General features: G+C 42.0%; 4 protein-coding genes, 1 non-coding gene and 1 pseudogene across 8 annotated transcripts; 3 read left to right on the top strand and 3 right to left on the bottom strand.

Annotated features, from left to right (window-relative positions):
* The first annotated feature begins 875 nt into the window (after positions 1-875).
* On the top strand, positions 876-1,035 carry LOC112938855 (U1 spliceosomal RNA). The gene has a single exon (XR_003242175.2). It is a non-coding gene; the product is annotated as a U1 spliceosomal RNA (small nuclear RNA).
* Positions 1,036-2,460: 1,425 nt separating this feature from the next.
* LOC4336840 (uncharacterized) lies at positions 2,461-5,898 on the top strand. 2 transcript variants are annotated; one of them, XM_066310203.1, is made up of 7 exons: positions 2,461-2,876; positions 3,344-3,418; positions 3,503-4,052; positions 4,324-4,709; positions 5,009-5,208; positions 5,335-5,476; positions 5,579-5,898. In XM_066310203.1, the coding sequence occupies exons 1-7, from the start codon at positions 2,529-2,531 to the stop codon at positions 5,702-5,704; spliced, it is 1,827 nt and encodes a 608-aa protein (XP_066166300.1). In that variant the 5' UTR covers positions 2,461-2,528; the 3' UTR covers positions 5,705-5,898. The 2 variants fall into 2 exon arrangements, with proteins under 2 accessions (XP_066166300.1, XP_066166301.1); XM_066310204.1 differs by lacking the exon at positions 2,461-2,876 and adding an exon at positions 3,110-3,258.
* Positions 5,899-6,860: 962 nt separating this feature from the next.
* Positions 6,861-7,799, top strand: LOC107276861 (uncharacterized). Its single transcript, XM_026024795.2, has 3 exons — positions 6,861-7,099; positions 7,199-7,287; positions 7,391-7,799. Exons 1-3 carry the CDS (start codon positions 6,894-6,896, stop codon positions 7,450-7,452), a joined length of 357 nt encoding a protein of 118 aa, XP_025880580.1. The 5' UTR covers positions 6,861-6,893; the 3' UTR covers positions 7,453-7,799.
* On the bottom strand, positions 7,548-11,701 carry LOC4336839 (uncharacterized; annotated as a pseudogene).
* Positions 11,702-12,208: 507 nt separating this feature from the next.
* LOC4336838 (uncharacterized) lies at positions 12,209-16,481 on the bottom strand. 3 transcript variants are annotated; one of them, XR_001545400.3, is made up of 7 exons: positions 16,196-16,481; positions 15,375-15,449; positions 14,777-15,284; positions 14,087-14,472; positions 13,180-13,403; positions 12,928-13,068; positions 12,209-12,726 (listed from the first exon to the last, which is right to left on the bottom strand). XR_001545400.3 is itself a non-coding variant. In XM_066309869.1 (7 exons), the coding sequence occupies exons 1-7, from the start codon at positions 16,346-16,348 to the stop codon at positions 12,595-12,597; spliced, it is 1,644 nt and encodes a 547-aa protein (XP_066165966.1). In that variant the 5' UTR covers positions 16,349-16,481; the 3' UTR covers positions 12,209-12,594. The 3 variants fall into 3 exon arrangements, 2 of the variants coding, with proteins under 2 accessions (XP_066165966.1, XP_015635812.1); XM_066309869.1 differs by having other exon boundaries at positions 12,928-13,093; XM_015780326.3 differs by having other exon boundaries at positions 12,928-13,075.
* Positions 16,482-17,257: 776 nt separating this feature from the next.
* LOC4336837 (uncharacterized) lies at positions 17,258-22,023 on the bottom strand. The gene is made up of 7 exons (XM_015780325.3): positions 21,382-22,023; positions 20,824-20,898; positions 20,210-20,747; positions 19,225-19,610; positions 18,369-18,583; positions 18,130-18,283; positions 17,258-17,732 (listed from the first exon to the last, which is right to left on the bottom strand). Exons 1-7 carry the CDS (start codon positions 21,745-21,747, stop codon positions 17,601-17,603), a joined length of 1,866 nt encoding a protein of 621 aa, XP_015635811.2. The 5' UTR covers positions 21,748-22,023; the 3' UTR covers positions 17,258-17,600.
* Between the last annotated feature and the right edge of the window lie 1,194 nt (positions 22,024-23,217).

Below are 23,217 nucleotides of genomic sequence, written 5' to 3'. Positions count from 1 at the left end.
AAACATATATTATCTCTGTTTTTTAATAGATGACGCAGTTGATTTTTGGGATATGTTTGACTATTCGTCTAATTCAAAAATTTTACGTAATTTAAATTTATTTTGTTGTGAGTTGTTTTATCACTAAAAATACTTTAAACGTGATTTATATCATGTATTTGAACAAAATTTTTAAATAAAATAAATAATCAAACATGTTTTCAAAAGTTAATGATATCATTTATTAAAAATTGAAGGGATTATATAGGACATGGTGTCCATATCCCAGATGCCAAAGTAAACCCCCCCAAAAGAACAGTAGTAGTAGGCCCTGCAAGGCTGCAACAGTAATGCATGTGTGTATATATCATCATGCATGTCGTCACTATGATGCAAACGCTTTACCATCAAATTCCTAACACCATTTATATCTAGACCAATCGCCATGCTTTGGGCTCTAGACTATACATGCATGCGATGCAGTTGTGCTTTTGACAATTGTGATGCCACCTTTCCTTGTCTCCTTTCACACATCTGCCCATGTTTCCTACTCTTCTCCTCTGCCCCCTCTTGCACTAGTTTATGCTTAATATTGTGTCTTCTTGGATGTGAGCAAAATGCATGATTAGGGACGTCATCACAGAGCATGATAAGGAGGTAGGTTACCTAACAGAGGAGGAATCACATAAGCATTGTTATTACAACTCTAATCACCCTTGAAGCATCATTGATGGGCCGAATTAACCAATGGGGCTGATTGGGCCTGAAGCTAGACTTACGGCCCATCAATTGGCCCTGTAATTTTTTAAAAAAAGTTTTAGTACCATACTGCTTGCTTAAGGGGAGATGTGAGGGAGGAGGGGGTATAAAAGATAAGCCATGGGTGCCAATGAAACATACTTACCTGGATGGGGTCTATGGGCGATCAAGAAAGCTCATGGCCTAGGCTGGTGATCTCCATTGCACAAAGGAGGGGCGCTAGCTTACCATCTCCCCAAGTGGGAGAGTGGACATCATAATTTGTGGAAGTGGGGGTACGCGTTCGCGCGGCCCCTGTCAATTCGAGTAAAAAAAATGTTGGGTTCAAATTGTAATCTTCAGGTTTAAAAATTGGTTCAAATAGAAATGTATTTTGAGTTTTCGGATTCTGGAATGACGATTCTTTCCACGGTTTTACGGAGTATTATCAGAATTGCGTTAATAGGCTTAGGCCCATACATATTGGGTTTTTATCTCTGTTTAGTAAGATAGGCCTGCTGTGGGGCTCCACGCACAAAGGCCCATGCGTTTGCTGCGGGCTTACCGACATGTTATCTACCAAAATTTACAAAAGAAAAAAAATATGATATTTGTTGATAGATATTACAAGAACATAAATTTGTCTGAGTGCACTAAAAAATATGGTAACTTATGATAAGACGTCGAACGCATTAAAATACATTATCCATTCAATTGATGAGAGAGAAACCATGTATTCCTTCTATTCCAAATTATAACTACTACTTCTAGCTTCTAGACTTTGTCTCAAAATATATTAACTTCATCACTAACATTCTCTTCTCAACCAATCATATACCTACACCATTCAATTTTCCTACCTACCTCCACTTCTCATCCAATCATAAACCTCCCCTATTTAATTCTATATAATTTCTTAATAATCGCATCCAACTTAAAAAAAACCTCATATTCTAATACGGATGAAGTAAAATATTAGTTTTGCCCTCGTCTTCTTCTCTCTTCTCTCCGTCTTCCTCCAGCACTGAATTTGTCGCTGGCGCTCCATGCAGTCGCGCCACTACTCCTCACGCACGTCCTTGCTGTGCGTGAGCACAGGCTACGCACGCATCCCACTGCAAGTTCGCTACCGTTGTGCAACCCCACAACGAGGTCGCCGTCGCCACTGCTCCTCACGCCGTTCACATTACCATTCTAATAAAAATTCTTTCTCTAGCTCTAATAAAAATAGTATTTTAATGCTTTAGTGTCATGCAGCACATTACCATTTTTCTAGAGTGTTATCGTGTAAATTAACCTTTTTAAGGTGTATAATAGCAAAGATCACTTTTTTATTGTTTGTAGCATTTTTTAAAAAAAACAAAATTAGAAAAAAACAGCACTTGTATTAAAAGAACAATTAGTCATAAATATAAGCACTTCATAGACATGAATTCAGATTTCACCATAAGTAATTTTGATAATAGCAAGTTGCAGGGCTAAAATTTTATTAAAACTGGGTCGTATAATTTGCTAAATTTTCACAATGGCAGGTGGCATTGTTAAATCTGCTTTCAAAATTTTCTGCAAGTGTTTAGATTTTATTTTAGCTTCCTTATATCAGAATTTTTTACAGTACCAATCAATTGACATTAAACCAAATAGTACTATAGTAGCAGTCTTTATTGGTATTGTTAATGTCAAGTTTTTGTATATGGTTATTTAATGGGCTATAAACCAAGCAGATACGGCCCCAAAGGCCCCAAGCCCCCAGCAAACACAAACAAGCGTACTACGTACGATTCCTCCTCCGACGAGAGAGAGCTCGCGCCATGGCAGCAGCATCCGCCGTCGCCTCGTCGTCGTCGTCACCGGCGCTGGAGCCCCACCCCGACCTCTCCCCGGTATTCTCGTCGCCGTCCGCGGCTTCCTCCTCCTCGTCCTCGTCGCGCGACGAGGGAGCGCGCGGGGTCTCGTGCGAGGGGGGCGGCGGTGATGACGTGTTCGACCTGGACGCCCCGTGGGTGGCGGCGGCCGAGGCGGAGTCGAGGCTGGAGGAGGCCGTGACGGCGGCGGCCGCGGCGCGGGTTGGTCTCTGCTGCACCGAGGAGAAGGGGAAGGGGAAGGGGGAGAAGGAGGAAGATGAGATACGAAACAACCGGCAGCGGCAGGAGGACGAGGTCTGGTACACTGATCTACTGATCGGATCAGGAAATTTCAATAATTTGTTGATTTTGGTCTGTGCTTTGGTGAATTTTCTTGCAATGGGGTTGCTGTATTCGTAGTCTCGTGTGATATTGAGCTGGGAACGTTTGGAATTGCAGGGTTTTGGGCGAGGGTTTTGCACAAAGTTGCGATCTTTTTTCCCCTTCGAGAGGAAAAAAAATGCAGTCTTTCGCTTTCAATTTGAGGAAGCGATCCAGAGATCATTAGCATATAAACTGCATTGAGGAAAAGGAGCTGGTTATACGCTTTGCATGCGATTTTGTAATCATTTAGTTCTTTACAGAAGAAAAGAAATCATTTTTAGTGGGGGAACCAAAGGAGGAATTGTTGTACTCTGTAGGTTTTCTATTGAACCGATAATAGTTACATTTCATCGTAATAAGGGTACTGCTTGTTTACTTGATGTGACCATTTGTTTCAGCTGATGGCTTTGGAGGCAATATATAGTGATGATCTGGCTGTATTCGGAAAGAAAGGGGGGCTCCACTATTTCGAGGTTCTTTGTGTTGGTCATCACTGTCGTTTCTACTGTTCTTGGATGGTGGAATTTTGTTTTCATGGTTTGCCTTCTGTGTTCCAGATTTACATACATTACGATTTGAATGATGGCGCTGAAGTGTGTGCTAAGCTTTCTTCAGCTAATGAGAAAAATCCAAAAGATGGAAGATGTTGCGTTGGAATAGAAGGGCATGGTGACGAACCAGAAGATTTTTCTTACACTTGTAATTTTGAGTACTTGCCTCCTTTGGTCTTGACATGCTTGCTTCCACTGTCCTATCCTAGCAAAGAACCCCCATATTTTACAGTCACTGTTAAGTGGATGGATGGGCCTAATGTTTCGCAGCTCTGTAAGATGCTTGACACCATTTGGGCAGAGTTACCAGGGCAGGAAGTGGTATACCGGTGGGTTGAGTCGCTAAGAAATTCTTCTCGGTCATATCTCTGGTTTGATGGAAAAATAACGTTAGGTCCAGATACTCCAATGCAGAAAGGAGATAATCGTGCAATCTCAAGAAGTCTCTCCTTGGAGTCTGTAATTCCATCCATGCTCAGTTACAGTAGTAAGAAGCGCTATCAAGCATTTCTTGAGGATCTCCACATGTGCATGATATGCCTCAGCCAGAGCAAAGGTAAGCTCCTACAAAACACCATCCTTCTCACATTGCAATCATACGAACCAAATTCGCTCCATGCCTTTCACTTGTTGAATCTGTGCCATAGCTGTAACAATTAACTGGCTGAAACTTTCATTCTTCACACATTAATTGTAATTGTGTGCTAATAAGGCCCAATGAACCTGTTATTTCACCGGTTTATTTCTAAGATTTTTCATAGGAAACTGAACATGCTCAATCTGAAGTTCTTTTCCCTGTAAACTAACTTAAGTTTTGAAACAATTAGGTTCAAACTTCATCAGGCTTCCATGCCAACACCTCTTTTGTGTGAAGTGCTTGGGGACGTTATGCAGGATGCATGTCAAGGAAGGTAGTGTGTTTCAGTTGGTATGCCCTGATACCAAGTGCAATGCTTCAATTCCACCCTATGTGTTGAAGAGACTTCTTACAGAAGATGAATTTGAACGTTGGGATAGGCTTACTCTTGAGAAAGCACTGGACTCCATGTCAGATGTGGTTTACTGTCCAAGATGCGTGATCGGTTGCTTGGAAGATGAGGATAATAATGCACAATGTCCAAAATGCTCCTTTTTCTTCTGCTCGTTTTGTAAGGAGCCATGCCATCCTAGGAGGCAGTGCTTGACTCCAGAGGAAAAGCTCCAGCGCCGGCAGGTACAAAATGAAATATATCCAGTGAATTCTTTTCTATATTAGCAGTTGATTGTCATTCTAGTAGTAGTGATCTGTTAATCTCCGATAAACATATCTGATGGTTCATCAGTAAATCCTTCAATGATATACAAATTATGAGTACTCGGTGAGAAATCTCATCAAAACTATTTCAAGGGTACCATACAGAATACGCTTTTGGCACCTTTGTGCTACAGAGTTATTCAATGAGTTGCAAAATGCTGACATTATACTCTAGGGACATTTTTCCTTTTATTGACTTACTTGTTTCATGTTTGCAGGCGTCAGGGAGGATGTCTGAGAGAGAGGTGGCACAGGAAATACTGAACATCAAAGCATTATATAATGATGTCCGATTATGTCCAAAGTGCCGAATGGCCATCAGCAAAACTGCAGGGTGCAACAAAATGGTGTGCGGCAACTGCGGTCAGTTCTTCTGCTTCCGCTGTGGCAAGGCCATAAAGGGTTATGATCATTTCAGGTAGGCCATCAACTGTAACTTCTAAAATGAAGTATCCCTTATCTTGGAAACAGGGGAAGGCATCCAGGATATTTGAGCTGTATATATCTATGCATGTATGGTTTGACAAGCTCTTGCCCATTGCAGCGAATGTAAGCTCTTTGCGCCTAGAGACATATCAGCGTGGGAGAGACAAATGGAAGAGCAGTATGGAAATCATGTACGGCTTTCACTGCGCCCTGTAGGCGGTACAATCAGGTGTCCAAAATGCCGTGAAAGAAATTTCAAGGTAAAGAAACCTATCTTCTCCATCTATTCATGAGGCATGAATGTTGCAGCATTTGGTAAATTTCCCTGCGTATACATCTAACCAATGACAATACGCATCCAGGATGATGAGAAATATATCTTCTGCTGGGCATGCCGAGCCAACTACTGCACAATGTGCAGACGTGAAGTCCAGGACAAGAGGGGGCACTTTGGGTCACCGGAATGCGTGGGGCTTGAAGATTTCTAGCATCTGATCTGTGTACTCCTATGGTCACATTTTTACAGTTTACGAAGTTAGCTGTTATGTCAAATGCTCAATCTGACGTCGTGTGTAATCGATTGATGAGAACCATATACTCCTATCTAAAAGCTGCAACAAGAGTTGTTGTCACCTTTACCTTATATTCATGCATGGTTAATTTATACTCCATTTTGCTGACATGTTCTGTTTCATTGGCAAGTGCAACAAAAGCACCTGTAATCTGTGTGATCAGCACTCGTGCCAACAGTTCTTACAATATATGAGCAAGGCTTGAGAATTGAGAGAGTTTATTGCTTATTACTCCCTCCATTCTAAATTGATCTACATAAAGTTTTTTTTGAGGTTATTCCTAAATGATTTATATATTTGTGTTCATTCATTAAGTATATTCGTTATTTGTGCATTTGGAGTAAATGGACATTGATGCATGCATCCATGCACATAAGTATTTATAACCCACATGCAATATCTTGATTTGTCATTGGCTAGGAAATAGTGGGGATGGTACATGCATCGAGTTTGTTGCTAGAGTAAGGTCCTGTTTGTTTCAGCTTAAGATTATTATAATCTAAATTATTAAATCAGATTACTCTAAGCTGGATTATAATAAGCTGACATAGAATAAGCTGAGCTGTTTGTTTCTCTAGATTATGAAGTCATCTAAGGGTAGTGGGTCTTTAGCCACCCAATAATCTGAAAAAAGCTCCTCCACAGGAGATTATTAGATTATAGTAATCTGGCTTATAGATTATAATAATCTATCATAATAATCTACTTGTTTGTTTCAGCTTACTCCTAATAATTCAGATTATAATAATCCTAAGTTGAATCAAACATGGCCTAAATATAGTACGAGAGAGTTATTATTTTTTCTTGGTCTTAGTGTACCTATGAAATATGTAGATCAATTTGGAACGGAGGGAGTATGTATGAGTAGTAGGTAGTAACACACGCAGCTAGTCAGCTACACCCTACAGATCTGCTATTTGCAGGCTATCGCATTGATCTACAGCTCCTGGAAACGTCAGTTGCCGTGAATGATCTTAATAAGCGTCGTGTAACAGCTGAAACTCTTGAAGGAGATTATGTCTGTTAATCCATCAAACACACTATAAAAAATGGCCAAAAGTTCGCATTCGATATTCAGACGGTGCAATCAGCAAAGCCTGCAACCATGAAGAAACCCACACGCCAAATGGTGCCAGCCCTCGCCATCCTGGCTCTCTCCGTCGCCGGACTCGCCGTCGCCGCCGCCGCGGCGCCGCCCACCCGGAGAGGGCAGGAGGTCCACCTGTTCGAGGCCACGGTGCGCGTCGCCGACGACGGCGTGGAAGATCCCGACGAGTACAACTACCGGTTGCTCGCCACCGTGCTCGGCAGGTCGCCTTCTGCTTCTCTGATCTGAGCTCCATTGTTCATATCATTTTGCTTCTTCTTTCTTTTTTTTTTCTGACGGTGATCTCCATTTTTCGCATGAAGCGTCGAGGCAGCTCAGAGCGTCACGTATGAGACTTACCCTGGGACATTCAGTGCGTTCCTCACGAACAACCAGGCCCGGAGATTGTCCAGTGAGTGAAATTCATACCGCCACAGCTCCAAATTTTCGAATAGAGTAGATGATTTATTAGATTACTGATGTATGCATAATCTGTTCGTGATTTCATTTGACAGAAGTACCGGGGGTGCTGGAAGTTAGGCAAAGGGACGATCCTGTGCCTACGGATGGACAGTGATAAGAGTTTGTATGAGGATTTGTACCATCCAGCGGTTCCAAATCCCAATCACAAAAACATGGAAGATTTATGTCTGAGCTAAAAGGAAGAGTATATGGAAAGGTTAATGTGCTTTGAATATTATAAGATTGATTAAAATTCAGCAAGCTTTGCACGAACTGATTATCCTCTACGTCAGTTTACTAATCTTCCACAACAAAAATATGTGTGCAAAGTTGCTCCTTGAAACTGCATAGGATAATATTAACCGCATGTAATAACATGTACCGTAATGATGCAACGGCTCTAGAAGGAAATACGCCACAGTCGAAACCGATGCTCTCTGCCAACAGATCATCACAGAAGTGTTACGAACCAGAGTCATCGTTTTTGTTTGCCTTGAATCTGAGGGGGATCTCAGGGTCGACACTGTGCTGCTTGCATCCACGGGGACCATAATGCTCGGAGCTCTTCCGAACCATCCTGTGGCACTGCGCACAGTAATGAACCTGGCATGCCCAGCAGAACATATGGCTGTTGTTTCCCATCTGCTCACAACAGTGACAACAATATTTCATTTACCAACATCAGGAGAACTGAAACTAAAGCTATTGAACACAGTCCTTACTTGCCAGATCACGGCAAATGGATGAAAAGTACATATTATATGTGAAAAGTTATCTTCCACTATCTAAAAATGTGATATGTTAAAACTACAACAATACCTTAGGATTTGGTTGGCGACAATTTGGGCACGGATGCTGTCTTGACAGTTCCCCCTCCAGTTCTTTCTTCACCTCCTCAATGAGGACGGTTGGATTCTTCTTCGTTGCCAGATTCTCCTGGTATCTGCAGGGCTCACTTTAAAAGAAGAGCACTGTTTCAGAATTGGTATCAAGAAAATAAGTACATGAAAGAATATTTAGTAAACCATTCTAGACTTTGAGATCTAAGAAGAATGTACCTTGAATGGCCATGATTCTCTGCCTTGCCACAGCCATAGCAGAACGATTGCCTACAGTTACTGCATAACATATGGTTGCAGCCTGATACTCGGGAGATGGCAGTACCACAATGTGGACATCGAACAGAAGAACGGAGCACTTCCTTGATGCTGGATATTTCATTTGACAAGTTCATTTTACTGGCAAAGCTGTCTTTGCTTAAAAAAGGCACCACGGTGCGATCCTGTATTGTGATCCAGATACAATTATCATTGCATAGAACTCCACTATAACGAATAATCAACAAAGGATATATTATCCGACATGACATCATATTTTACTATAACCATGAAAAGAATGTGTCGTTGTGGCCCCCTTCAAATGAAAGTAATATGGAGTGTATGCACAGTTACGGACTTACTGTATACAGACTACAGATATATGAAGTTAAAGAAAGTTATCTTATTGATCCTATTCTCTGGAAACAAAAAAAGAAAATCTAGAATTACAGATTCAGCAAGGAAATGAACTCAGCCACACTGGACACCAATCCCAAATCATATAAAACAAATCATTTGGTTACCATCAACAAGACATTGAGCTAGTTAAATATAAGAAAATTCAACTTCTTAATGCAAAGACAAATTATTTATAACCAGAGGCATACCAGAAATTCACATGTGTCCTGGATATTTTATTAATTATTTAATCCATGCTCTAAATTTCTACGAACAGCACCTCACTATGTTCATGGCTCGTAATTCAACTTTTAAAAGTTAAAACAAAATTCTTAAAGAAAAAGAGAAGATTTTTTTTTTAAAAATACAGAATAATCAGATATCTCTTTAGGAAATATCTAGGATAATTTTGGCATTCACAGATCATCTTTTTCTTGGAATGTTGTATTGAAATTAGACTCTGATAGTGAGCATTCACAGATAATACTAATTGGTGGCATTAGCAGGATTTTTCCATAGAACATGGGCTGTTATACATTTTCTACCTGTAAGGAATTTAGCTTTTCTTCTATAGTCATGCACTTCTCCCCTATGTGACGGCGATCTCTGCAGCGGGCGCAGAAGCTGAAGAAGCACTTGGGGCACTGGGCATTGTTCTCCTCGTCTTCCAGGCAAGCTGCTCCACATCTTGGACAGTAAGCCAAGTCTGACATTGAGTCTAGAGTCTTCTGAAGTATCAATCTTTCCCAGCGTTCAAAATCTGTATCTCCTAGCAACCTTTTTAATAGACTTGGAGGAATGATGCCCCCGCACTTGTCGTTAGGACACAACAATTTCAGCACTGTTCCTTCTGTGACATGCATCCTTGAGTACGTTTCCATACACCTCCGACAAAAGTAATGCTGGCATGGAAGTGTAATAAAATCAATACCTGAGGGAAATCAATAGACATGGATTTAAGTAAGAAATTGTCCAGATTGTAGATATGATGGAATTTTACCTTAGAAGAATGGGACAATAACATGATTACATGCCATGGTACTGACTACAAATAATCTTTTTTGTGATTAGAAACTTGGTAAAGAAGCTTATAATGGAACAATATTTTTTTAAAAAAACACCTTTTTTGCGGGGGAAAAAACACTTATTGTGATGAAATTATGAAACAATAGGAGGTAAACACTGAAAAAGTATTATCTTCAGAACACGGAGTTCAGACTAATAAGATATAGGTATCTATTACAGAGCACAGCACAAAGAGAGTTACTAGAGTATCAACTGAAATGTCCCAATTACCCCCGTACTCGGTGAAACAAATCATGCAGTCATGAAGGCCACTTAGAAAAGATTCATGGCATTGCTCCTCATTGTAGCTGATTAACCATTGTGCAACAGACTCTACAGACGCAATCTCTGCAACAGCACGAACATCCACAGGACCCATCATACTACCAGGCTGTTGTATGAGTATCCCATCATCAAAACCAAGATGAGAAAGCGCAGAGCTCTGCAGCCATTGCACCCACGCATAAACAACTTCCTGTCCAAGTTGCTGTGTCCAGATTGTGTCCAGCATGAGACAAAGGGAGGAAACTTTCACGGCATCCAACCACTGTGAACTGAGAGTAAAGTATGGAGCGCGATGGCTTGGGTATGATGGAGGCATAAGGCATGTCAATGAAATTGGAGCCAAGTGCTGGACACTGAATGTGTCAAAGAATCAACTATTTTGGTCATGGTTATCACCCTGGGATAGCTCTGTGGATATGCTGGTACCATCAGGAATTTCCCAGTGCACATGGACCTTCAAACAAGTGACAACAACAAAGATATCAATAAGTTTTGTGGCGTCTCTGACAGATAATCATGTGACTAATATAAAGATGTACCTGGAAACACCATAGACCAGCCTTTGCACTGAAAATGCCTATATTGTCTCCATAAATTGCCTCCAGTGCCAGCATCTAAGAAAATCATATGTAACATCACAAATAGCGGTTTAGATCATGTTTGGACAAAGAGGGTGACGGTTCCAATCACTGATTTTTTATTTATTTATTTTTTCTTACAATATAGAGTTGCCTGAACAAATATTTACTTCTAGTTAGGCTTCAGAACATCAATATAAAGCCGTACGCAGGCTTACAGGAAGCTTTCTTAGACCACTTGCAGAGTAGCAAAAAATTTTATCCTACAATCAATGCAGTTGTTTCAGATAACACCCTCTATGAGAGAAGAGACCAGACCACAGAGGGGGATAACAATTCATGATCTACATACAATCTGTAACTTAACTGACTTGAAGGCGAAATCGGCATGTTCTAATTTGTCCACCACGACTGAATAGTGCACTGAAATGAACTTTCTCTACACCAACACACACACTGCACACCTGCATCCTATCAACTCGATGCCTCCATTGTACTACACTACTCGGACAGGATCGCACGAACGGGGATGCGAATCCCCCCGAGCTCGCAACGCGGTTCTGACCCCGAGACGGGGTAGCATCGCGGCGGACGGGACGATTCGATCGAGGAGTGGGGGGCGCGAAGCGGGTACCTCGTCTTGCTGGAGCTGGTCGTTGGAGCGCAGCTGCTCGTCCGGCAGCAGGTCGGGCTCCTCCCCCTCCCGGCGAGCCCGGAGCAGCATCTCGTGCAGCAGCAGGTGCAGCCCCGCCGCCGCCGCCTCGCCGCCGGACTCGTCGTCAAGCTTCCGCTTCGGGCTCTCCATCCTTCGCTCCAGGCTTCCAGTTCCAAAGCTAGGGCTTTGGTTGCAACGACCAGATTCGCACTAAACAGGAGCGCCGCGCGGAGCTCCGCCGCCGTACGAGCAACGGAACGGAGAGGAGGAGACGTGGCCGATCGATTCAGTGCGCGCGCGGCAAGGAACCCACCGCCATTTCGGGACGAGACGAAGCGACGCGAGCAACGATGTGGCGGTGTACTACCGGATACACGATGCGGTGCGCTCCGTGTTGCACGCCCCAGATTCGAAGTGGGCCTTCTCGTCTGGATTGGTAATGGGCTCGCAACAAAACTTGGTGGGCCTAATTGGGCTAGAACGTCGTGGGCGTAATCGGGTTAAGATATCTGGCCAGACCAAAGGAAATGGCATGAAGCAGCGGTTTTTTCTTTTCTTTTTTTTTTGAGGGAACTGTAGTATGGGCACATTTTATTACCACAATGTTAGTTTGGACTATGTAATTTTGTTTTTATTGTGGTTTAGACAACCCAAAACTAGCCTTCAGCACATAAATGACCTCAAACCCATCGGCTCCAACACATTAGTGTCTGCTAGAGAAGAGTGTTTGTGTGATCCAAATTGCAACAATCGCAGAGGTGACTACTCCAAAGAAAAATATTAGGCAAAGAGTGGTTCCAAGTAAATCTTTCATAAAAAAAATTCGAAAAGGAGAAAACTTTCATAATAGAAGATGACACAAACTGTAAATATGTAATTCACTCACCTTTTTCCCCCTATATCCTGCTGCTACAACTATGTTACAGGTACACTCGCACACTTGACACATCAAACAAACGAAATCATTTCAATGGAAAACATTATTATAGAGAGAACATGTCGTTTGAGGTTGAGAGTTCGGTTGCTTTGACAAAACAATTCATGACAGACCATACATTGTCCGGATGAAAGAAGTAAACCATAGCTGAAACCGATCAATGCTCCGCCAACGGATCACCTCTCAAGTCTATGTGTTCTGAACGAGAGTCACATTTTTGCTTATCTCGAGCCGGAGGGATCTAGGGGTCGACACTGTGCTGCTTGCATCCACGGGGACCATAATGCTCCGAGCTCTTCCGCACCACCATGCGGCACAGCGCACAGTAATGAACTTGGCATGCCCAGCAGAAGATATGGTTGTTATTTCCCATCTGCTCACAACAGAGATAACATTTCATTTACCAACATCAGGTGAAAGGGAAACTACAGCTGTTGAATATACAATCCTTTATTTAGTTTTGTCAGATTCTTATCTTCCAATCACCGTAATAGGAAGAATCACAAATACATATGATATGTGAAAAATCCTCATCCATTATATAAAAATATGATATGTCAAAACTCAGCATTACCTTGGGATTTAGTTGGCGACAAGTCGAGCACGGATGCTGTCTTGATCGTTCCTCTACCAGTTCTTTCTTCATCTCTGTGATCAAACTACTTGGATTCACCTTCAGTGTTTCTCCTGCCGAATTCTCCTGATCAATTCTGCACTGTTCACTTAAAGAGGAGGGGGCACTGTTTCAGAAAGGATATCAAGAAAATAGATACATGACAGAATTTTTAGTGAATCATTCTAGACTTGAGCCATCAGAAGAATGTACCTTGAATGGCCACGATGCAGTGGCTTGCCACAGGAATAGCAGAACGGTTGCCTACAGTTACTGCATAACATGTGGTCGCAGCCTGATACTCGTGAGATGGCAGTACCACAATGTGGACACAGAACAGAAGAACGAAGCACTTCCTTGATGCTGGATATCTCATTCGCCAAGTTAATTCTCCTGGCAAAGTTTCCTTTGCTTAACTGACGCACCTTATTGCGATCCTGTATTAAATGAATCACATCAAACATTGTAATCCAATACAAATTATCCTTGCATAGAACTCCATTATGGTAAATAATCAATAATACATTACCACAAATGAAATCATATTTTGTACAAGAATGTGTTACTGTGTCCCCAGGAAATTAATACATGTGCGGTTACTGACTGTATGCAAACTACAGATATATCACATGCAAGAAAGTTATCTTGACTCCTCTTCTCTAGAAACTTTTAAAAGGAAGGGTTCTAGGACCACAACTTCAGTGAGGAAATCAACTTATCCACAAATGGTATCCTTGGACACCATTATCTGGTCATCACCAGTAGCTGGACACTGAGCTAGCTAAGTGCCTGAAATTTTAAATAATTAATGCAGAACAAATTGTTAAGCACCAGAGCCATGTTGGAAAGGCACATTCCCATGCTCTAGATTTCTATGCCCAGCACTTCACTAGATTCATAAGTCACAATTCAACTCTTAAACAAAAGTTTAAAATAAAAGATTTTTTTCACCAAATTCAGACTAACCAAATAATCTCTCTTTTGTCATTCCCGAGTACTCTTGTTCTAAGAAGGTTGTTTTGAAACAAGACTCTGATAGTGATTGATTCATAGCTAATATGAATCAGTAGCATTTAGCTGGATGTTGAATATAGCATGTGCTGTAATTCCATTTTGCTACCTGTAAGGAAAGAAGTTTTTCTTCTGGACTAATGCATCTCTCTCCTATATGACGAAGGTATCTGCAGCGGGTGCAGAAGCTGAAGAAGCACTTGGAGCACTGGGCGTTGTTCTCCTCGTCTTCCAGGCAAGCTGTTACACATCTTGGACAGTAAGCCACGTCTGACATTGAGTCTAGAGTCTTCTGAAGTGTCAATCTTTCCCATCGTTCAAAATCTTTGTCTCCTAGCATCCTCTTTAGTAGACTTGGAGGAATAATGTCCCCGCACTTGTCATTAGGACACAGCAATTTCAGCACTGTTCCTTCTGCGACATGCATCCTTGAGTACGTTTCCATGCACCTCTGACAAAAGTAATGCCCGCATGGAAGTTTAATGAAGTCAATACCTGAGGGGAATGAACAGACATATGGATTCAATTTTAAAGTGCCCAGACTGAACATAAATGATGGAACTTTGACTGCTATGGTTATTCATTAGAACAATGGGACATGAATATAATTACCTGTCAGAGCACTGACTACAAATCATTTTTCTTTTTGTGATAACAAACTCGGTAAAGAAGCTTGTAATGGAATAATGTTTTGAAAATTTCAGTTCTGGTAGTGATGAAATTATGAAACAATAGGAGGTAAACACTGGGAAAAGTATTATCTTCACAACACAGGTATGAACTGAAGCATACCAATTACCTGCACGCTCCGTGAAACAAATCATGCAGTCATGAAGGCCAATTAGAAAAGATTCATGGCATTGCTCCTCATTGTAGCTGATTAACCATTGAACAGCAGATTCTACGGACACAATCTCTGCAACAACACGAACATCCACAGGACCCATCATACTATCAGGCTGTTGTATGACTATACCATCATTAAAACCAAGATGAGAAAGTGCAGAGCTCTGCAGCCATTGCACCCACCCATAAACTACTTCCAGTCCAAGTTGTTGTGACCAGATTGTGTCCAGCATGAGGCAAAGGGAGGAAACTTTCACAGTGTCCAACCACTGTGAACTGAGAGTAAAGTACGGAGCATGATGGCTTGGGTATGATGGAGGCATAAGGCATGTGAATGAAATTGGAGCCAAGTGCTGGACGCTGAATGTGTCAAAGAATCGACTGTTCTGGTCACGATTATCATCCCGAGATAGCTCTGCGGATACACTGATGCCATCAGGAATTTCGCAGTGCACATGGACCTTCAAACAAGTGACAACAGAAAAGGTATTTGTAAGTTTTGTTGGTCTGTGACGGATAATGAATCATATGTGACTAATAAACATATGTACCTGGAAACAACGTAGTCCATCCTTTGCACTTAAAATGCTTATATTGTCTCCATAAATTGCCTCTAGTGCCAGCATCTGAGCAATCATGTGACATAACAAATAGCAGTTTAGAGTATGTTTGGAAAAAAAGATTGGCGGTTATACTTACTGATTATTGCTAATGATTTTTACAAATTAGATATTTACTTTGCAACTATTGCAAGTGTCATTCTAGTTATGCTTTAGAGTTTAGACTAATAGATGGCTGTACGCGGGCTTCCAGTTTCGAAGTTTGTTTAGACCACTGACAGTGGCAGAGTAGCAACATTATGTATTTATGAATCTTGAGAGATTTTATAGTCCGTGAAAAAATACCTCGAGGTAGCTAATTTTACGCTAAATTTTTTGGTACCTCAAAATACTTAGTATTCGGAGGTATCAAATTTTATGCTAGAAAGTGTAGTAACTCCTGGTATTTTTTTTAGAATTTTGCAAAATTATAATTGCATGGTTCCAATTTTCCCTTTTTTTTAAGGATGTAAAATTACTCTATGATCTTACAATCACCACTGTTAGTTTCAGATGGCAACCTCGATGAGACTCGATGAGAGAAGGACCACTGAGAGGAATCGATAACACTGATAATGAACTGCAAGTCTGCGATCTGTAACTTAACTGACGAAGCCTAGAACAGTAGAACTAGAAGTAACCCGACGAATCCTAGCCCGCAAGGGCTAGAACTGCAAGGGGTAGAGGCACGCGGCGGACGGGATGACCGGACGACGAGGCATCGATTCGATCAAGGAGTGGGGGGGTGGGCGAGCGGAGCGGGGGTAGGTTACCTCGTCTTCCTGGAGCTGGTCGTTGGAGCGCAGCTGCTCGTCCGACAGCTCCGGCTCCTCCCCATCCCGGCGAGCCCGGAGCAGCATCTCGTGCAGCAGCGCCGTCGCCGCGGCCCCTCCGTGGGACTCGTCGTCATGCCGGGGGGTCTCCATCCTTCCGACTGGGTGAGGCCGTTAGGGTGAGGGCGCCGCCGCGCTTTGCAGCAGTGGAGGAAGCCGAATCCATGTGAGCTCCGCCGCCGCGCGAGGAAAGTAGGAGACGTGCCCGATTCAGTGCGCGCTCGCCAAGGAAGCCCGACGCCACCACGTTCGATTCGGGGAAGAGAACCGTACGGTGAAGGGGTGTACGATGCGGTGCGCAGTGCTCTCTTTTTTTCCTTTTTCAAGGTGGGCCCTTTTTTTTCCTTTTTCAAAGTGGGCCCTCTCGTATTGGTAATGGGCCCCCTGAAAACTTAATGGGCCTAATCAGGCTAAAATATCTGCATAATAAGTTCACCTTAGATCCCTCAAGTTGGCGCCCAGTCTGAAATTCATCCCTAAACCAAAAACCAGATATAATGCGCCATTCAATTCTTAAAACCAGTGCAATTCCACATTACACTAGGTAGAATGTACTCCCTCCGTTCCCCCATATGCATTTTCCAAAAAATGCGCAGAAATGTTTATATCTTGAAATAGAGGAGTACATTATTTCACTTTGTACTGAATTTAGTATATACTTTCACCTTACACTATAGTATGTCAGAATAAGTTTCACGTTGCACTAGGTTATTTCATACAATTGAAGAGAAATCTTGTAAAATATACATAAAATTTATGAAACCCTTTGAATTTAGACCGTACTATTTCACAGTCTCATTCGGGATTTATGAATTTCCATGAAATTGTTTATAGGCCTTGATTAATCCTTCTGTTAACTAAAACATATTACCACACAAGGTGTAAAGTAATAGTATGTCCATTCTAAAGTCGTGGTACAGTCGCGCGCATCAAACTAATTAAAATCCTCAGTAACAATCCCATTTTATTTACACACCAATGCAGGACAGAACAAACACTATCTGGCATCTCGAAAAGAATCTTGCAAGAATTTTTCCATAGATTGTTGTCATGTTTCTGTTCCTGATGTAAGAGGACAGGCATCCTGAATATACACAGTATTCTCAATAACAAGTCCGGAGCTAAATGAATGAGCGGCACAAAATTCCCTCCAATATAAATGGTTGAGCTTTTACTGGTACAAGGAAGCAGGAGACTTAAAACAAGACTCACGGCCAAACCTTGGAATCTCGAAGAAAATACACCCTGGTGCAAGGAGTATATGTATTCGCATACGCGCACAGAACCTCTGGAAATAGCATTGTCGTCGAGGTATTTTTGGTGATGCGTAATACGAGAAGAACTCTCAGGGATCTGCAGTATGCTGTTTGCATCCTTTTGGACCAAAATGCTGTGAGGTCTTGTGGACAGTTTTCCGGCACAGTGCACAGAAGTGCTTCTGGCATGCCCAACAGAAGACGTGGTTGTTGTTTCCCATCTGATCAAGTTACCGAAACAAATGCAAAATTAGGAGCTAGGGCAAAGGTATAGTGTATTAGAAAAGAAAATTAGCAATGCGGTTTAAAGACGCTAGGACATTCTCTAGAAGCATGCAGGGTTGGGGTCAGCCCTACCCTATAGCTCAAAGCAAGAACCAAAATGCATGATAACAGGGGCTGATTTAGTAATGTTAAGGTGGGCAAAGGTTGTTTTCAACCCCAACCCCCATCCCACCCCCCAATAAAACAATCTTTATCTAAAAATTATATGTTTACACGTGCTGTTATTCTACATATTAAAGCCCCGCGACCATGAAAAGAAAGTACGGGGTAACACTTTTCGTTAGGTTAATGCAAAAGACACCTTTGACCAAAAAAAAAGGTGGTTGATATTACCTTCGGACATGGTTGCCGGCAAGTAGGGCATGGATGAGCAAATTGCCGAAACATTTCAGCTTGCACTTGTGCAACATTTTGACGCTGGACCCTCGGATTCATTTGCATGTTCCATCTATCAAGCTCTTCCTGAGGGAAAAGCTTACATGAACCCCTGGGCATAACAACATGATTGGTCTTTGTCAAGTTTGTGTATGATAATGAGCAGAAATTGCATATTGCCCCAAAAGAAAACTAACCTGAAATGTTCATAACCTTCAATTGCACTGTTACATTGGTAGCAGAAGTACTGGCCACAATTACTACATGACATCTTATTGCATCCTTCTATCTTATGGATAGCCATCTTGCACCGCGGGCACATTTTTGAGTCCTTCATAATTGCCTTGATGCTGCGTAGTTCCTCCAGAAACTTATGCTGATCTCCCTGTAATTTTCCTGCTTCTTGGCGTTTCTGTCAAATAAAGAAAGTTACTATGCAGAGAAAAATACAAAGCAAACAACAGAAGCAAATGAGACATGGTTTGCAATAAGAATAAATTATAGCCTGATTGTTACCACACTAGAATCAATCTAAATGCAATTGTCTAACATAATCACACTGAAGATGAGAGAGAAACAACACGTACACCTATGATATTGCAACCCGCAACATACCAATCCATAAAGTGTAGCGAACTGCATACCAAATTAGATTTTAAAAAACAGTTTACGCAACTTACAAAAGGTAAGTTTACTATTACTCATAATAGGTAATTTATAAATCCGAAGGGACTCTGATAATCATAGAAAAAAAACTATTTATGCAACTTATAATTTATATAAAAGAACTGCATACCAAATTAAGCCTACAAGTGGAACATCAATGTCAGATCATAGTTTAGAAAGGATTGATAATTCAGATCTATATAACACAGCAAACCATATTATAATACTTTTTATGGTTTCTATTGGATAGCAAATCATTTCTCAATGGAACAGATTACTATCTCTAGTTTCTACCGCTGTGGAAATCTGTTAAACATGATAATAGAAGTCTCATAACTAAACTAAATGCAATATAAGCTAAATTTATGTGGAATGCAGTTCTCCCACCTCCAAAATAAGTAGTTTTTCTTCAGGCGACATACATTTGTCCCCAACATGACGGCGGTCTCTACAAAGCGTGCAGAAGCTGAATAAACAACTTGAACACACAGCTTCATTATCTCCATCCTCCAAGCAAGCAGTTTCACATCTCGGACAGTAGACTACATCACTCATGGAGTCAAGAGTTCTCCGAAGTAGCAATCCTTCCCAACGTTCAAATTCTTCTTCCCCAAGAAGCCTTTTCAATATATTAGGAGGAACAACAACTCCACATTTTGTATCAGGACATAGCAACTTCACCACAGTTCCTTCCTTGACATGCATTTTACAATATGTTTGCATGCATTTCAAGCAGAAGAAATGATGGCATGGAAGTTTGACGAAATCAGTTCCTGATGATGTAACAAATTAGACTGAAAACATAGTAATATAGATAATGAGGATTAAGCAAAATGTAACAAGTGAGTTGGATACTTGGATTCCCATCATAAAGATCTGCCACATGATTCTAAATTTTTACATGCAAGTACAGTCTTTCGAAGAATATACCTTTAAGACACTTCACAAACAAGAGCAGAAAAATTGTTACATGAAATGAATACCTCTTAACATGGTATCGATATAGCAGTGTCAAAGTTACAATATCTATGCGTTTTGGGGGCTAAATAACACACATTGTGGTAGATCTAACCCCAAAATAGTTCCAAGTTGTACAAGCATGACCACAGGCTAACATAAACCTATTGTGGTAATTTGTTATTGTAAGCCCAAGACTTTCAAAACTACAGCAGGTAAAGACTATAATACTACAATTGTTCTATGGTAATGAAAAGGCAGAAAAGTTAGAACAATTCCAAGCTGTACCAGGACTACAGACCAACACAAATCAACTATGGTAATTTGTTGTTGCAAGCACAATACTTCAAAACTGCAACAAGTGAGACTATGACACTAGGATAGTTCTGCAGAAATGGAAAGGTGGAAAAGTTACCAGGAAACTCGCTGAAACAAATCATGCAGTCATGGATAGCACGTAAAAAGGCTTCATGGCACTTATCATCATTCCATCTCATCATCCTAGGAATTATAACATCGGGTGCAGCATTATGTGAAAGAGCACGCTTATCTCCACACTCATGATCATACGCTGAATCACTGCTTAAAACTATCTCACTAGCAAACCCTAAGTGAGATAGGGAAGAGCTTTGGAGCCATTGTGCCCACTGATATGTTACTTCCACGCCCTTTTGCTCCTCCCAAACTGTGTCCAGCATTTGGCATAGTGATGAAACCATCATTTTGTTCATCCACTCTGCTGAGATAGTGAAAAGAGGAGGCTGATGACTAGGGTATGGTGAAGGCAGAAGGCACGTTAGCAGGATTGGCGGCAAGTGCTCAACTCTAAACTTGTACACGAGATCATCAGAGGCATCAGTATCATGGCCTGCTCCATATTTCAGTGATCCAGAACCATAACCGAGCCTTGCCGATACATCGATACCATCTGGGATCTCAATATAAACATGAACCTGCAATCGTATCAGCAGATGAAACCCTCTCCTGAATGTTATACTATGACCTCAAGATAGAAGATGAGGAAAATACCTGGAAAGACCGTTGGCCTCCCTTCTTATTGAAAATGACTACATTGTCTCCAAAAATGGCCTCCAAGGCAAAGATCTGAGCATAGAATTTACATTGTATCAGACTAAAATAAGTAAATGATCACACATTCAACTAGAAAAGTAGATGACAGCAAACCAAGAATCACTACATTGTACATACAAACACTCCCTTTCAACTGCTTGGCTCCATATTATACCTAGGCCATTCAACGTGCATAGTATTTTCTCCCTTTCTTTCCAATGTGATTAGCAAATTGTAAACCTTACCAGATCATAAAATTTTACTAACATTGGCCTAAATGCAGGCATGGCATAGCTATATGGCATCTCTTCGCTTTGCCTCAGGTCCACAGGTAATTCCATCATACAAAAAGTTTGCTATGTGCCTAAGAACAGACTCTCAGTTGGCCAGAATTTCACCTACTGTCTTCACATCTATGACAGAATCACAGAAGCCACTCAATTATGCTTAGCCATCTGCAGACAAGACCAGCTACGAGTCTATGACACACTCAAGCGAGAGAAAACAACGCATCACCTCATCCTCCTGCCTCTGATCATTTGCGGCCGCCTCCTCCTCGGTCAGCTCCACCTCCTCCCCACCAAACCCGACCAGCTCCTGCAGCTTCCTTACAGCCTCCTCCTCAAGGCTCCCACCCAATTCATCCCTCCCAGATGAAGAAGCTTCCAGCGGCGGCTGAGACGACGGCGGAAGCTCCACCGGAGCATCCTCGGCGGTGGGGCAGGCGGAGACGTCGAGGCGCCCTACGGCCTCGGCGGCGGCGTCGACGGCCTCGCCGCCGCCGCCGTCGTGGGGGATCTCGGAGACGGGGTTAGGGTTTTGAGAGGCGGGCTTCGGGCCGGGCCTTGGGCCTCCCTTCCCCCTGGACGACTTCCGAGGCATCGCGGCGGAGCAGAACAGCTTCGGGGCGTGGGGGGATGGCCGGACGGGAGGATGCGTCGGCGGCGCGCGAGTCGGACCGGAGTACGCGGCCGTGGAATAGTAGCTACTAATAGCTCTGTAAGGTGTCTTTGCGGCGGCGGCGGCGGCGGCGACGCGGCGTGATTTTGGCGGCGAGGCGTGAGGCGGTGGTGGGGTGGTGTCCGGTGGAGGCCGGCACGAGGGGCACGAGTATCGGGCCGCGTGATGAGCAGATTCGGAGAGGCTTCGGTTTGGGTTGGGCCTTCGTGGAAATGTGTGGACTGTTCGTCCTTATTGTGCCGTGGAATTTTCAGATATCAAAAAAAAATCAAGGAAACTATTTTTTAAAAAAATAATAATAAATCTAAAAAGGTTGCGATTCCTATTCGAATTCTGAAACACTGAACAGAAGTTCTCTAACTTCCATATATTGGGGACCAATCCTCAGTACTGAAACTTGCATCTCATTTCAGTTTTTTAACTATAAATTGTCATGAAAGTTAAGACTTTCAACTTGAAGATTCCAATTTTGAACTCAAAATTTATATGTCAGCCTATTGGAACTATAATATTTGTAAATTAAGTTGGTTAACCATTTAAGATTCGCCGCATACCAATCCCCTTCAAGTATACAGTACATCCTAGTATGGTCAACCGTCAACCTACCTTCTGCTCATCTGCTGGCTCTGCAATGACAAAACTTATTAAACGCTATTGGTACTAGAATGCAGATTGATTGATTGCCAACACATGCGGGGAAACGCTACCATCAGGTGATGCAAACGAAGCAGTCATCAGATCAGGTGCGTAGGGCTGTGTTTAGTTCACACTGAAGTTTGGAAGTTTGGTTAAAATTGGAACGATGTGATTGAAATGTTGTGTATATATGAAAGGTTTGATGTAATGGAAAGTTGGAAGTTTAAAAAAAACTTTGGAACTAAACAGGGCCTAGATTACTCTTCAATGGGGAGTTTGTGTTTTTGTTCTTTCAGGTCGGCATTCTGAACATTCGAAGCTCGCGGGGTCCCAGCTATTTTTTTGAACTAGTAACCGAACGCTTGGTCAAGAAAGGATGAACATTGGGAGGCTGAGTCGTCGGAGAAAGAGAAAAAAAATGCTGCAACGACCGAGAAATTCCCTTATAATCCGGTCCGCTCAACGATAATCGAACAGTCTAGGATCGCAAGCAAATACAATTTTTTGACGCTGACAAGAACGGCTGTAGCCCTCTTCTTATCATGCAATTCTAAATGTTTCCTCAATTCCTCGTCTTTGCAACATACAAACAAAGCAAGAATTTTCACAGCCTGGGAGGCTGGGACAATGGTGTTAGATGAAAAAAATAAAAATAAAAAAATGATTAAATTGATTTTGAATTAAGGAGGTAGTGGGGCTCGAACCCGGACCGGCTAGCCAGGAAGACCCTGGGCCTTTCTCACAATGGTGTTAGAT

Source organism: Oryza sativa, chromosome 4, assembly GCF_034140825.1.
Source record: "Oryza sativa Japonica Group chromosome 4, ASM3414082v1".
Classification (NCBI taxonomy): domain Eukaryota; kingdom Viridiplantae; phylum Streptophyta; class Magnoliopsida; order Poales; family Poaceae; genus Oryza; species Oryza sativa.
This window is presented reverse-complemented; position numbering and strand designations above follow the sequence as displayed.

Excerpts from the sequence above, each read along its gene's own strand:
- LOC4336837 (XM_015780325.3), bottom strand. The coding sequence starts at position 21,747 with ATGCCTCGGAAGTCGTCCAGGGGGAAGGGAGGCCCAAGGCCCGGCCCG. Across the intron at positions 19,611-20,209 it reads TTGTTTCAGCGAGTTTCCTG|GAACTGATTTCGTCAAACTT; the intron begins GTAACTTTTCCA and ends TTACATCATCAG. Across the intron at positions 17,733-18,129 it reads GCCGGCAACCATGTCCGAAG|ATGGGAAACAACAACCACGT; the intron begins GTAATATCAACC and ends TAACTTGATCAG.
- LOC107276861 (XM_026024795.2), top strand. The coding sequence starts at position 6,894 with ATGAAGAAACCCACACGCCAAATGGTGCCAGCCCTCGCCATCCTGGCT. Across the intron at positions 7,100-7,198 it reads CTCGCCACCGTGCTCGGCAG|CGTCGAGGCAGCTCAGAGCG; the intron begins GTCGCCTTCTGC and ends TTTCGCATGAAG. Across the intron at positions 7,288-7,390 it reads CCAGGCCCGGAGATTGTCCA|AAGTACCGGGGGTGCTGGAA; the intron begins GTGAGTGAAATT and ends TTCATTTGACAG.
- LOC4336840 (XM_066310203.1), top strand. The coding sequence starts at position 2,529 with ATGGCAGCAGCATCCGCCGTCGCCTCGTCGTCGTCGTCACCGGCGCTG. Across the intron at positions 4,053-4,323 it reads ATGCCTCAGCCAGAGCAAAG|GTTCAAACTTCATCAGGCTT; the intron begins GTAAGCTCCTAC and ends TGAAACAATTAG. Across the intron at positions 5,477-5,578 it reads GCCGTGAAAGAAATTTCAAG|GATGATGAGAAATATATCTT; the intron begins GTAAAGAAACCT and ends ATACGCATCCAG.
- LOC4336838 (XM_066309869.1), bottom strand. The coding sequence starts at position 16,348 with ATGGAGACCCCCCGGCATGACGACGAGTCCCACGGAGGGGCCGCGGCG. Across the intron at positions 15,285-15,374 it reads ATGGACTACGTTGTTTCCAG|GTCCATGTGCACTGCGAAAT; the intron begins GTACATATGTTT and ends ACTTGTTTGAAG. Across the intron at positions 12,727-12,927 it reads GTCGCCAACTAAATCCCAAG|ATGGGAAATAACAACCATAT; the intron begins GTAATGCTGAGT and ends TGTTGTGAGCAG.